General features: G+C 41.8%; 1 protein-coding gene and 1 long non-coding RNA gene across 2 annotated transcripts in view; one reads left to right on the top strand and one right to left on the bottom strand.

The window, feature by feature from the left end:
- Positions 1-13,408, top strand: part of LOC109429890 (uncharacterized) — a 150,850-nt gene extending 137,442 nt beyond the window's left edge. The window contains exon 5 of the mRNA XM_062849192.1: positions 11,845-13,408. Coding sequence (XP_062705176.1) covers positions 11,845-12,803 — 959 coding nt within the window. The 3' untranslated portion in view covers positions 12,804-13,408. The remainder of the gene's footprint in view (positions 1-11,844) is intronic.
- On the bottom strand, positions 5,699-8,026 carry LOC109418051 (uncharacterized). The gene is made up of 2 exons (XR_009997277.1): positions 7,534-8,026; positions 5,699-7,185 (listed from the first exon to the last, which is right to left on the bottom strand). It is a non-coding gene; the product is annotated as an uncharacterized LOC109418051 (long non-coding RNA).
- Positions 13,409-15,078: the final 1,670 nt, after the last annotated feature.

The raw sequence follows: 15,078 nt of genomic DNA, 5'->3' as shown, positions 1-15,078 counted from the left end.
CATGTCTCGTGCCCGTAGAGAACCACCGGTCTTATTAACGTCTTGTACATGGTACATTTGGTGCGGGGGTGAATCTTTTTTGACCGCAGTTTCTTCTGGAGCCCATAGTAGGCACGACTTCCACTGATGATGCGCCTTCGTATTTCACGGCTCACGTTATTGTCAGCCGTTAGCAAGGAACCGAGGTAGACGAATTCTTCTACCACCTCGAAAGTATCCCCGTCTATCGTAACATTGCTGCCAAGGCTTGTCCTGTCTCGCTCAGTCCCACCTACCAGCATGTACTTTGTCTTAGCCGCATTCACCACCAGTCCGACCTTTGCTGCTTCGCGTTTCAGGCGGGTGTACAGTTCTGCCACCGTTCCAAATGTTCTAGCAATAATATCCATGTCATCCGCAAAACAGACAAATTGGCCAGATTTCGTGAAGATCGTACCCCAGCTGTTGAACCCGGCTCGTCGCATAACACCTTCCAGGGCGATGTTGAATAGTAGGCAGGAAAGTCCATCACCTTGTCGTAGTCCCCGTCGAGATTCGTATGAACTGGATAGTTCACCCGAAATCCTTACACTGTTCTGCACACCGTCCATTGTTCCTCTTATCAGTCTGGTAAGCTTCCCGGGAAAGCTGTTCTCGTCCATGATTTTCCATAGCTCTGTGCGGTCGATACTGTCGTATGCCGCTTTGAAGTCGATGAACAGATGGTGCGTTGGGACCTGGTATTCACGGCATTTCTGAAGGATTTGCCGTACGGTGAAGATCTGGTCCGTTGTCGACCGGCCGTCGATGAAACCGGCTTGGTAACTTCCCACGAACTCATTTACTTTAGGTGAAAGACGACGGAAGATGATCTGGGATAGCACTTTGTAGGCGGCATTCAAAATGGTGATCGCTCGAAAGTTCTCACACATTAACTTGTCGCCTTTCTTGTGGATGGGACAAATTAGCCCTTCCTTCCACTCCTCCGGTAGCTGTTCGGTTTCCCAGATCTTGACTACTAACTGGTGCAGACAGGTGGCCAACTTTTCCGGGCCCATCTTGATGAGTTCTGCTGCGATACCGTCCTTAGCAGCCGCTTTGTTGTTTTTGAGCTGGTGGATGGCATCCTTAACTTCCCTCAGCGTGGGAGTTGGTTCGTTTCCGTCCTCTGCTGCACCAACATAGTCATTTCCTCCGCTGCCTTGGTCCTCCGTGCCTACATTCTCTTCGCCATTCAGGTGCTCGTCGAAGTGCTGCTTCCACTTTTCGATCACCTCACGTTTGTCCGTCAGGAGGCTCCCGTCCTTATCCCTGCAGATTTCGGCTTGCGGCACGTAGCCTTTGCGGGATGCGTTGAGCTTCTGGTAGAACTTACGTGTTTCTTGTAAACGGCACAGCAGTTCCATTTCCTCACACTCCGCTTCTTCCAGGCGGCGCTTTTTCTCCCGGAAGAGACGGGTCTGCTGCTTCCGCTTCTGTCTGTATCGCTCCACATTCTGTCGGGTTCCATGCTGCAGCATTACCGCCCGCGCTGCATCCTTCTCCTCCAGAACCGCTTTGCACTCCTCGTCGAACCAATCGTTTCGTCGACTCTGTTCTACGTACCCGATAGTGCTCTCGGCTGCGTTGTTGATGGCTGCTTTGACTGTACTCCAGAAGTCCTCTAGAGGGGCCACATCGAGCACACCCTCGTCCGGCAACGCTGCCGCGTATGCGGTGGCGACATCCGGTTGCTTCAGTCGCTCTAGATCGTACCGGGGCGGCCGCCGGTACTGTACATTGTTAATAACGGAGAGTTTTGGGCGCAGTTTAACCATCATCATTGTGGTGATCTCCAGGTGTAACGATACTGGAGGCTGTGCTGGAAGAAGGTGCTACGAATGGCCATGTTCTTGGAGGCGGCGAAATCGATGAGGCGTAGGCACGCACGCGCTGCTTATGCTTCCGACTAGATCGTCACTGGACAGGTCGGCAGTGTTAACCTCCTTGGGCAATGCCGGCATGTCGAAGCGCGAGGTCAGCCATCCCCGATGGCTGTCGACTGTGGCCGTCTTCCTCCGTGTTCAACCTTGATCCGAATCGCCAGATGGTCAATGTGCGTGTACCCATTGTTGATCCTCCAGTCTGAGTTAGGGTTTAGACCCGAACTCCGAAGGTTCAAATCGTTGCGTTGATGAACTCTGCACCATTCATTCAGTACGTATTTTTGTCGCCTAAGTTTCTGCTGAAATTAACGTTTAGCCTATCTATAGATTGGTCTAGAACCCAGCCTTTGCGTTAACCAAGGGCTACCCCATTCGACCACCCCACTAAGGGGATTCAGGTGGCCAAAAATCGAAAATTGACTTTATTCAATTTGAGATTCAGGTTCGGTAGTTGGAAGTAGACCACTTGGACCAGTAAACCACAGAACAGATAGACATCTTCATTAGAAAAATAGGCGCTGGTCATTAAAAATCGACAGCAGTGAACCTAGCGGTGGCGGGCAAGCTTTTTACACTGTGAATTTCTCCACCCAGCAGTCAATTAGACGACAATTCTCGTCTAACAGTTCATACACTCAAACAAATTGACACGTCTGGGCAATATGTTATACATATAGATTTGCGCAAATTGTAAAACTCTCGAATGTGTCGTGTTAAACATATCTCGCGCTCAGTATCATACGGGCGTATCTACAATGATTTTTCTTCATCGATTTTCTTTTTGGCCGGCAAATAATTTTCGGTTTTTTTGTTGTCCAGTTCTTGTCATCCTTCACCGAAACGCACCGAGAGATCATCCGAATATTAGTGGTATCGCCCGGAAAAATCCAAAGAGAAAATCGATAAACAGAAATCGATTATTGTAGATACCTCCGCCACCAGCTGCTTCCACCGAAAATACCAGTCCAGTCACCCCTATCCCTATTAATCATCCCGCGACACCTCTTCCGTCGATTGTTTCTGGAACACCTCCCAGGTGCGATACACCTATTGTAAATTAAACCCGGAAAGCGTCAATCGACTTCCCAGGTATCGACAAAATGAGGGTCATCAAATTAAAAAAAAAACCCCTGTTCCTTTCATAAGTGATCAATGAAGAAAACTTTTCTTTCGTTCACCCCATGTTAACAAAGGCGCTACCGTATATGGACATGACCATTATGACAGCAGTCGAGTTATGCCAAACACACAAGGCTAAGGTGGCACTATCTGTTAATTTCATAGCGGCCGTTTAAGTTATTTTAGTGATCCAGTGGGCAATAATCATGGATAACTGGATAACTGACACTGAGGAAGATTACAAGTGGTAGTCGAAATACGCGTATCTGTCAAAGGATAAGCAATTAGGGCGGAATTAAAAGGTACGAAACTGATTACACTCATTCGAAGAGGGGGTTCTGCTTAGAGGGTTCGAAAAGTCGGTAGGTACATACAAAATCAATCATGAATTTTCGCCACAGAAGTTACTTATTTATTGGATCTCCAGAATCACTAGGAATTCTTTCGGAATCGTGTAGCAGTCTTATTTGTTTTTCTTATTTGAATTTTGTCAAAAAGTTCACATCACGTATGTGGCAATCCTATTCCCACCTAATGGATCTGACAGGAGCCAACATCTATTGTCTATCAACAATAACAAAGAATTGTATACACAAATGTTTACATACAACATTCTCAAACATGGCGGCCTCACACACTGGTGGTTCACATAAACAATTCGGTGGAATTTAGTCGATCTCGAAGCAGACGTTTTTCAATAATTCTAGAAACAAAAAATATTGAAATGTCAGGGAATTTTAATGTTTCAGTTAACATTCTGGCCTTGTATTTCAATACTTTTAATATTTCCAAATTATTTAAAAAATCGCCCCCTTTTTAGTATTTTCGCCCCCCAATTTTGGGTTTTCAAATTTTCGCCCCCTGGGGAGCGAATTCTCCCACTTTGGGAATCACCTATCTATGGTGTATAAATCATTTAATTCAATGAAAAAACACATGTGTCAGATGCATCTGATTAACGTTGACGTTTATGGATCAGTCAATAAGGTAAACACATGAATCGGTCGTGTCAATTTTTTTTCAGTGCGCTCATAAATAGGCGAGTTCCACCGAAACGTCAAACGATTTTAGACTAGCCGTGCTTGTCATTTTAGACGAAATCATGCACTGTGAATTCCAAGCAAGAAAAAAATATTTTATTCCGCAATGATTGTCAACATTTACCACATACGTGGATGGAATTTTCTATTTGCTCTAAGATACCTATCTGTTCTGTGAGTAAACCCTAGAATATTAGTTTGCTAATCCCTATACTTATCGAGATATGGGCAGCAGAATGAGACCATTGCCAATTTTTGGTAAAATTAATGAAATGTTCAACTTAGAATATCTTCGGCTTAAATGAAAAATGTCAAACTTTTAAAGTAGTTTCTATAAGCTAGCTTATAAACCTTTCGAATGACGTATCAGACGTAGAAATGTTGATTGTAAAACTATTAAATGATGCCACATCAAAAAATTAAAAAAAATCCCATACAAACCGTTCCATACAAAAAAAAAGTTTCGCTGAGTTTCGCTTTGGGACTACTTCTATGTCGTTGTTTAGGATCCCTGGGAGGCATTGAAATCAAATCGGGCTGCTACTAGCTGCTATTCTGCAATTCCAATAATGTTGTCGGCGATGATTGAGATATTGCTGTATAAAATCAGCCTATTGGCCATTAAATACCTCTGAGGAAACATTTGGTCGTCATGGCCACTTTTATCGGTAGATCAATCATAGTGCAGTCTGAATCTGGTATTGGATCTCTTAGCGAAGCGTGTTTTCACGAATTGGAATTCATTTTGTAAATAGGAACAGAAATCCTTAAACGCCTAAAAGTATGCAATGCCCTTGTAATTTCATGATATTTGAAATTGTCGTGTTGAAACAACCTATTCAACATGTTTTTCATACTTTTCAGGCATAAACCCTACCAATACGAGCAAGACATCATAAAATTGATGCGAAAATATTTTTGGCCACCTGTTTGTATGGAGCCGCCCCATAGTGCACCCTGTGGTTGAAGTCTCCACAGATGACCAAGGGACTCCGTCCCGCTATTTCGCTGGATAGCACTATTTCGAAGCCCTATGGTTCGATGTGGAATCAATTTATCTATGGGGTTGCGAACCGACCAGCTGTACAGATCACCGCTTAATTTCGCCTTATCTGCTATGCAGTTCGTGTTGTGTGTGGGACAATGCTGTCTGGGTTCGTTAGTGGGGCTATACCCGAATAAAAAATACAATAGAAAAACATAGGATTCTAATGTAACAGTACCATTGAAAACCATGCTCTCACAATAGAGTTCAATGTTAAAATAACAATAGAAAAACAATAGAATCAAATGTTTCTAACAATAGAATCAAATGTGAATGAGCATTTCACATTGAATTGTATAGGTTGTTAAGTATCGTAACAATACAAAAAATGACTTTTTTCCATACAAGTTTTTTCGCAAAACAGAAGATTCTAATGTAAATGAAATGTTGTTAATATATATAAGTGGAATCAAATATACCGTAGATTTTTATGTAATTGTATTGTTTTGAACTGTTAAATATGCCGAGAACTGTCTGTTTTGAACTGTTATTTTACATTAGATTCAATGGTTTGGGGATGGTTTTCTATTGTGAAACAGAAGATTCTTATGTTTTCGAATTGTTTCAAACAGTAAAATGCTCAGTAAACGTATTGTTTTGGGTAGTGATTTTATTTCTGGTTCCACATTTGATTCAATTGTTTTGAAATTGTTTTCTATTGTGAAGCAGAACATACAGTTTGTACTGCTTTTACATTGAATTCAATTGTTTGGGTATTGTTTCCTATTGTGATACAGAAGATTCTTATGTTTTTAAATTGTTCTAAACAGTGAAATGTACAGTAAACGTGTTGCTTTGAGCAGTGACTTTATTACTGGCTCCACGTTAGATTCAATTGTTTTGGAATTGTTGTCTATTGTGATGCAGAACATATTGTTTTGCACTATTTTTACATTAAATCGAATGGTTTGGAAATTGTTTTCTATTGTGAATCAGACAATTCTAACTTCAACCTCTAAGTTTAACTTAACAAACAATATAAACTGCTTGAGCAAATCCGGAATGAAGCAAAACTGAACTATTATTATGTATTTAGACTAGAAGCTTGTATAATTTAAGCTACATTTCAAAAACAGATCGAACAATTATCAAATATTTGGATCACTCATGTAGTAAATCGAGTAATGTTTAATTGCAATGATGGTTGAAGCTTTGGCTCCCATGCCCCACAGCCAGATAACTGGGTTTAGCAGACTAAGCATTATATGTGGCAACACTATAAGCGGCATGATGGAACCGTGCCTAAGCGCGCTAAGTGTTATTAGTCCACTAATGTAGTTGCATTTATTGGGTGATGAGGTACAAAAGTAACATTACAGCGTGCTTAACCTTTTTTGTAGCACTTAAAAATACTCGATATACTACAGCTTGAACCTATATTAGAAGATCGTTCAAATTCAAAGAAGCGTTCAAATGGTACATTTGTGAGTCGTTTGTTATTTACGAATGATTGCATGCAATTTCGTCACATTTGATAATAAACTATACATGCGTTCCAGGTTTGAAGAGCGAACCAATATTAAAAAAAATAACACAAAAATAACATGTTTCACTGAACGAGTTTGATGTAAAGGAAAAAATGCAGTCAAATTAGAATGGTAAAATTGAAATATCTATCTATCCCAAGGGGAATGACATATCCTTTCCTAACCGGAATATCCGCATTTATCCTTTTCTAACCGTCGCTAACCGCGTCTAACTTCTGCTCACTTAGCAGCTCGCTTAGCAACGGTTAGCGACGGTTAGAAGCGGATATTCCGGTTAGAAAAGGATATGTCATTCCCCTTGATCTATCCTGGTATCCATCTATCTATCTTTATATATAAAAATGAGTTACTAATGTATGTCTGTCTGTCTGACCCTAATAGACTCGGAAACTACTGAACCGATCGGTGCTTTCAAAATAAAACCACAAAGTTCCTTGATCCAGAATTCCGCATCCCCGTTCTCTTCTCAGCGCTCCTAGTTCTCGTCTATGCAGCGATCAGTCCTAATCGTGCGCATTCCTTCGACCGCAATGCGATCGAACAAGCTGTGAGCTAACTGCTCCTACACAGGCTTCATGTCCTTGCGACTCCTAAAGTGATAGGAAAGAATAGTTATTTGGATACCATTGGGTATTAGTTAATGAAACAATTGCAATTTTATTAAGGAGAGGGGGATTTAGACAACACTTTCTTGTTTTCTCCATTATATTTTTTTTTAAATATTGGTACAATAAAATAAACCCTTTTCAAATGTTAGTTTAGAAAACAAAAGAAATATCTAAAAACTGGGTCAAAAACTCTTTTAGATGATTTCATTATATAACAAAAAAAAAGGTCGAACCAACCCTGTGAACTTGTCTGTAAAAGTGTGATTTGCTACCAGCCCTGCCCTGCCAACTCAACTTCCCGCAAAAGTGCAAACAAAATAATATACAAACCTGTTGAAATGCTGCTACTGTTGTATGCTTTTACAGTGCACCGCACACTATAATCACTCCCGTGCGGAAAATTCACGCAGTTGAGCGTGAATTTTCCACATTTTCCGCAGACGAACCTGCACTTCGAAAAATTTTACCGCCGACGACCAAACTGATAACAAAAAAACTTGGCTGTCATCGATACACACTGTTTCGAAATTACTTAAAAGCAGGGTTTTTTTTAAACGTTCAGACCATTGAAAAACGGTACATTTCAATGTAGCTGATACATTCTATTGTAAACCAATGGTTTGAACGCTGAATCCAAAAGTAACAATGAATTCAAATGTTAATCTATTATTTGTCTATGTAACAATGAAATCTAATGTGAACCAATTGTAATCATTATAAAGAATCATATTTTAAAATATAATGTATAATACATTCACAATAGAAAGCAATGTTAACATAAAAATCTATTGTTTTTCAATTGTTGTGCCCATAGCCTTAATTGTTAGTTTTTATACGGGTATCTATACCTTACTCCGAAACTAATCGCCGTGTGGCCTCACGGAGGTTTAGGTTTAGCTGTGTAACCTTCACACTCGTCAGTAGTTCCGTATACTCCACATGCTCTTGAGCCCACCCCACTATGGGGGATTCCCATACAAGCAGGCGGACAAAAATATTTTCGTCATATTTTCGAGAAATTGTTAGTATTCTGTAGTTGGTTCGACTAAAATATATTGTTTATGGACATTTTTAAACATCACGACCAAGTTTTGAAAAGGGCGTATTTTCAATATGGTCAAATCTATATATATAAAAATGAGTTTGAAGTTCCTTTGGGGCAACAAAACTCAAGAACGAGTGGACCAATCAGCATGACTCTTGCACGGTTCGATTCGTATTCGTGGTAGCTGTGTTTATAGTTACAAAAAGTTACAAAAATGAACTAAAAATGTAAGAAAATAGACAAAATGTTGATTTTTTTATGACGTGGGAAGAAAATCAACACGATCGAAATGATACCAATCTAGAGTGCCATGCTGCAATGACCATAACAATTGTCAACCACCAAAACTTGGCAAGACAAAGTTTGCCGGGACAGCTAGTAACTGATAATATATAAAAATTTTGAATTTGTTTTATTTTTCAAATTTTTATTTTGTTTTTTTTTTGTGCTTAGAATGATCAACACTATTGTGTAGTTACTTTCAAAAATTAATTCCAAGGGAATTTGCTTAAAATGTTTGAGAATCGTCGTTTAATCTCAAGGGGTGCGCCCGGGCGGTCTCGTGCGTAAAAAATGCTGAATCTCCCAAGACCGCAATTTACCGCAGCATTTCGCATACAAAATCATTAGAGTAGACCTAAAGCTTGACCATAAACTGATTTTGAGCCTGGGAATGTTTGGGAAAAAAAAAGATGCCGATTATCAAAATTTGAATCTCTACTGAATATGGTTTTAACTTGTCGTTCCTCCGGCATACGAGCTACGTGCCCAGCCCACCGCAGCCTGCCGTATTTTATTCGCTTCACTATATCCATCTCTTTATATACTTGGTACAATTCGTGGTTCATGCGACGCCGCCAGATGCCGTCCTCGAGTTTACCGCCGAGTATTGTTCGCAGCACTTTACGTTCGAAGACTCCAAAGGCTCTCCGTTCAACTTCTTTCAACGTCCATGTTTCATGACCTATAAAGCGACCGGGAGAATCAGAGACTTGTACAACGCGAGTTTCGTCTTCGTTTGCAGCCTGCGGAACCTCAGCTGGTTTCGCAGACCGAAAAAGTCCCGATTTGCAGCCGCAATCCGTCTTTTCACCTGGCGGGTAACATCATTATCGCACGTCACTAGAGTACCAAGATAAACAAATTCATCCACAACTTCAAACTTTTCCCCACCTAGCACCACTTCGTCACCACTATCACGGCCGGACCGACGTTGAACACCAGCAACCATGTACTTAGTCTTTGTGGTGTTAATCATAAGTCCAATCCTCGCAGTCTCCCTCTTAAAAGGTACAAACGCCTCTTCTACGGCCCGACGGTCGATTCCGATGATGTTGATATCGTCCCCGAAGCCCAGGAGCATATGCGACTTCGTAACAATGGTTCCGCTCCTGTGCACACCAGCTCTCCTTATCGCTCCTTCCAGTGCTATGTTGAACAGTAAGTTCGAAAGAGCATCGCCCTGCTTCAGTCCGTCAAAGGTTATGAACGATGACAAAATTTCATCCGCAACCCGTACACTTGATTTCGATCCGTCAAGCGTCGCAAGAATTAATCTAATCAGCTTGGCCGGAAAGCCATGTTCCATAATAATCCGTCATAACTCGTTTCTCTTCACTGAATCGTACGCCGCCTTGAAATCAACAAACAGATGATGGGTCTGCAAGTTGTACTCCGGAAATTTATCGAGAATCTGCCGCAGGGTGAACATCTGGTCCGTCGTTGATCGGGCCCTCACGAAATCCTGCCTGATATTCGCCGACGAAGGACTCCTCAATCGGCCTCAGCCTGTGGAACAGAACTCCGGACAAAATTTTGTACGCTGACTGAATTGAGGAGTGTTATTCCTCTGTAATTCGCGCACTCCAGTCGATGCCCTTTCTTGAAAAGAGGGCAAATGAGACCATCCAACCAACTAGCCGTCCCACCGTTCAACAAGACCTCGAAGTGCTCTCTCCTCTTGGCAGCCACCATTGTCTTGTCTGTCAGCAAGTTTCCATTACGATCGTTGCATATGACGGGAGAAGGCGCTGTTTTTCTCCGCACACTATTGACAGTTTCGTAAAATCTCCGCATATCATTCTGTTCCATACTCTCTTGCGCCTGAGCGATCACATTTTCCTCGTGCTCTTTCTTTTTTGGCGGTGGATTCGTTTTTCGGCTACTCTTGCTTCCCTGTATCGCTCCCTGCTCTGCCGGGTCCCCGACACCGTTAACCTCTGGCACTCCTCGTCGAACCACCCGTTTCTAGGTCGTCTTTGAGCAGTACCTATCACCTCCCGCGCTGCTGTACTCATCGCTCCGTGGATAGACTCCCACAGAATGTTGAGATTATCGCTCTCGTTGATATCACTTATCCGCTCGTCCAGCTTCTGGTGATAGTCAGCTACCGTACCGTCTGCTGAAAACCGCTGGATGTTGAAACGCATCGATCGCCGGTTCCTAGAGTCCTACACGGTTGATAACCGAGCTCGAATCTTACTAACTACGAGATAGTGATCTGAGTCGATGTTGGGACCTCGAAAAGTTCTAACATCAATTACGTCCGAGAAATGTCGGCCATCTACCAGCACATGGACGATTTGTTTACAAACTTCGCCATTTGGGTGTCTCCAGGTGTGCTTGTGGATATTCTTGCGTGCAAAGTAGGTGCCACTAATGGCCATCCCCCTGGCAGCAGCAAAGTTAACTAATCTCAGGCCGTTGTCGTTTGTGACGGAGTGAAGACTCTCCGTACCGATGATTGAACGGAAAAAGTCCGCTCTTCCGACCTGCGCGTTGGCGTCACCGATGACAATCTTAACGTCATGTTTTGGGCATTCTTCATAGGTCTTGTCAAGGCATTCGTAAAACGCATCCTTCACGTCATCGGTTTTGTCGTTGGTCGACGCATAGACATTGATCAAGCTGTAGGGGCTGTAGTTAAAGAATTTGCCACACATCCTCAATACGCAGATCCGCTCGTTGATTGGCTTCCTAAGCTAGATACAGGTCCGGAATTCACTATAAGACTTCGCTACGGCCTGCAAAGGGGATAGAATTCTATCGCTACTAGCTCACTTTGCGTATATTTGGTTATCAAAGCGTGTAACACTTCAGTTGCCATTTCCATTGCGTTAGACAGCCAGTAGGGTAACCAACGTATTTTGGGCACAGCGTTACGCCAATTTGTTTTGGACACTTCCATTTGTTTTTGCCATAAGTTTCCAACAAATATTGGCGCGTTGTTATATATTATATGTTGGTTCCCCTATACCATCATCTGAAACACACTGGCATCATCATTGTCATTGAATAACCCGTGGCAGCATAAGGTAGAAACTTGTGAGAACCAGAGCTATGTTAGACTCTCCTATCTGGTTGTCGACTCATCATTTTGCAGCCCCTGGGGCCTTGAATACGCGTCTGCTATACTGATTCAGAAGGATTATGTTCTGTCCTATCCAAAGCCGGCTAGTAACCTTTTCAAATGAAAAAAATCATCGAATGTGTCTTGGTATACCACTTAAGTGTACCACGGTGCACGATCTGAAAACCCCTTATCCATGTCTTCTAAACTTTTATTTTCACTACCCACATCTTTTTCTCTTTTCTAGTTTCCGCCCACGCTACCCAATGTCTTCCGCACGCGTCGGAAATCGAGGTGGAAACCGGACCGTACTTTGGCGGGCGCATCAGCTCGGAAAATGGCCACTGCAGCATCCAGGGTGACGCCAACAGCGCGCAGGAAAGCTACACCATGCGGATCGAGCACGAGCAGTGCGGCAGCCACGTGAGCCCCGGTGACCTAACCGTCGAGACGTACATCACCGTGCAGGAGAACCTGGGGATTTTGACGCATAGTACCCGGAGGTTCGTAGTGGTTTGTACCTTCCAGCCGGATACGCTGACGGTCCGAGCGCGGTTGGCACTGCCTGGGAGGGGTCGTGGAGGGGCCGCTCCGGTTCCGATGAGCGATTACTGGCCAGCCACGGGTAGGAATGCGAGGGTTAGGCAGTTCAACATGGTGGACAAGAGCAGTCTGGTCCTGAAGGCTTCCGATGAGGAAGAGGTCGAGGACATACAACCAGCGCAGGTCAAGGAGGTTGAAGAGAATGACGTGGTTAGGGAAAGTGCTCAGGAAGTTGGTACCGAGAGTAGTCAAGTGACTGAGAAGTCTGAGAAGGAACTGAGTTCCAAGGAAAACGAGATTGCTGAAAGGAAGGACGGTAGTAGACGGCGCGCTGATAAGGGCGAAACTTTCCGCGATGCCAAATATGAGAGGTTGTTCAAGACGAAGTCAGCGGCGGCTGGGGATAGCGGGGTGGGGGTGAGCGATATCTTATCTTCCGATGATGACGAAGAAGGATTTAGTGCGAGAGCTTCTGCAGGGGGCGAGGAGCGGTCCGTAGATTTGCCGAGTTTGCTAATTTCCGCCTGCCTGGCTGTGATAATGATCGGTGCTTTCGTGTACGTGCTGCTGAAGGAGTACAAGAAGCAGAGGATAATCCAACAGCACCACCAGATTCAATCGCAACAGACGCAACGACCGCCGAATCGGATGGCGGCGTTTTGAGAAACCTGTCGAAAGGTGATGATGACACGATATTTTACGCAATAGTGATAGCAATAATCTGTAATGATAAGCGAGCATTAGACATAATTTTATTCAAATGGTAACCGTGACTGGGAAAGTAAATGGTAAGTTTTAAATGTAATAGCTGAAATCGATAGGCATTTGTCTTTTGATAGTACGAAGAAATCTATGCTCTTTTGTTTTATTGAAATGCCAGCCTACGGAGGCGTTTGAGCTGATAATTTCGTTTCCTAGTTAGTTTTAGGTGACTTTTGAAATTAATAGCCTCGCTTAGCCCATTAGCTCCCGAATTATGCCACAATCAGAATAAATGAGTGAATATCTGGATTATTTAATTTCAAAACCTTAAAAGAATTTAACTTAAAGTTGGTCAATAAGTTGTTCCACTTTTAACGAAAACTGAGTAGAAAAAACAGAAAACTAATCAATTTCTGAGTAAGACCAACGCAACTTTATGGTTGCGAGCGCGATGCCTGGTAACTGGTAACGCGACGCCTATCAATGCAAAATATTTCATACATACAGGTAGATTATATAACATTCACCAGAATTCCATTCCCCAGAAAACCATTTCCCAGAAAAGCTTAATAGGGTGGGGCGGGGCAAGATGGGTCGCATAAGGATGGATCACCATAACTTCGTAAATACAAATCGGATTGGTTTGCATTCGTCCGCTACTCTTTAATACACTAGTTAGCTATGCTAAAAGTCGATAAAAAGTTCATTAAAAACAAAATGTGATGTTAAACAATCAGTTTTAAAAAGTGATCGATTTTGTGCCGTGAAAAAAGTGCGGGGCAAGATGGGTCACCTTTTAAGTAATTAACATTTTCTCAACGAAAAACGTCAAAATATAAGATTTGTTCCGCATTCAAATATGCTCCATATCCATACTGAGTAAACAAGAGCTACTAGTAAACATTTTATAAATTTATTTGGAATATAAAAAACTTTACGATTCGAGTGGTCCTGAGGCGACTTGAAAATCGATGTTTTTACTAAAAAATTATCATAATTTTATGTTATAATTTTGAGCGTTTATTCCGCTTGATTGAAGTCATTTATGAGATAGTCTTGTAATAAAAAATAAATAACTTTTGAACGCTCCAAAAATACGTTCAAAATTGAAGGTGACCCATCTTGCCCCGCGGCTGTTTATATGGAGAATATATGGAATGTATCGCATAAGAAAAATGGCAAAAAACCATTTTATTTTGTATTTCCAATGAGAGTGAATAATTTTTAAATCAATGCCCCAAACTTTTGTATATTCATGCTGGTCATCTAACAAAATTATTAACATAATCAAAACATGAGTAATGCGCCCGAAAATGGCACTGACCCATCTTGCCCCGCGACCCATCTTGCCCCGCCCCACCCTATACTCGGCTAAAAAGTTTAATTCGATACACAAACAGTACAATGTTGATCATAATGATATGTTATAGGCAAGGATTTTAACATTATAGTGTTATTAAGCGCAAACATCTATTTCTTATACGGTATATCCATAAAAATATTCTACAATGGTTAAAACGTTTGATTACCATTGTACACAGTTGCATGTTGATCTTTAAACCTATCTTGAAATTTCACAAACTGTCATCATTCCAGTTGCGTTGCTATAAAATGTTTTGTTTTTGACAGATTCGTGAAAATTGTGCAGCACTTGTTTCACGATGAATAAAGTTTTAAAAGTGATTTGCAAAATTTATAGAGAAAACGCATTTTCTTCTGATGTTGTTCAGTGTACAAGATGCTAATGGACCAGTTTATGGTCGGTTTATATTAAACATATTTTTCTGTCGAAAACTTTGAGTTACTCGGAAATACTCAACTGACCACGTTTTTCTACGCAAATGGTTGGAGGAATCCATCCCAATGGCTGTTCCTAATTATTCGCTTCAAAGGCCCTTCATTCATGCGGTATGAGTAGGGCTTTTATCATTATTCCAATACTATGGAATAGAAAAAGTGAACATATAGCAGTTTTAATGCCAACAATACTAAATATTTTTAATGAAGAAGGAAAAAAGTATCATTGTTTTCCTTTTGGCATTCAAAAACCCAACAATGTTCCTTTTTTATTGAACAATATTTTTCTTAGAATTAAGGCAACTAGTAAAATTTTTGAAATTACAACTGCTTTACATTTTCATCATTCTCCCTTCTTTTCTACCTACATAGGCTGTTCTTTTGAATTGCACTTTTCAGGAAATAATGGGCATTATTACAACCACCGGTGTTAAATTGC

The sequence above is a fragment of the Aedes albopictus genome, chromosome 2, assembly GCF_035046485.1.
Source record: "Aedes albopictus strain Foshan chromosome 2, AalbF5, whole genome shotgun sequence".
Lineage (NCBI taxonomy): Eukaryota > Metazoa > Arthropoda > Insecta > Diptera > Culicidae > Aedes > Aedes albopictus.
The sequence above is the reverse complement of the archived record's forward strand: the minus strand, read 5'-3'. Positions and strand labels throughout refer to the sequence as shown.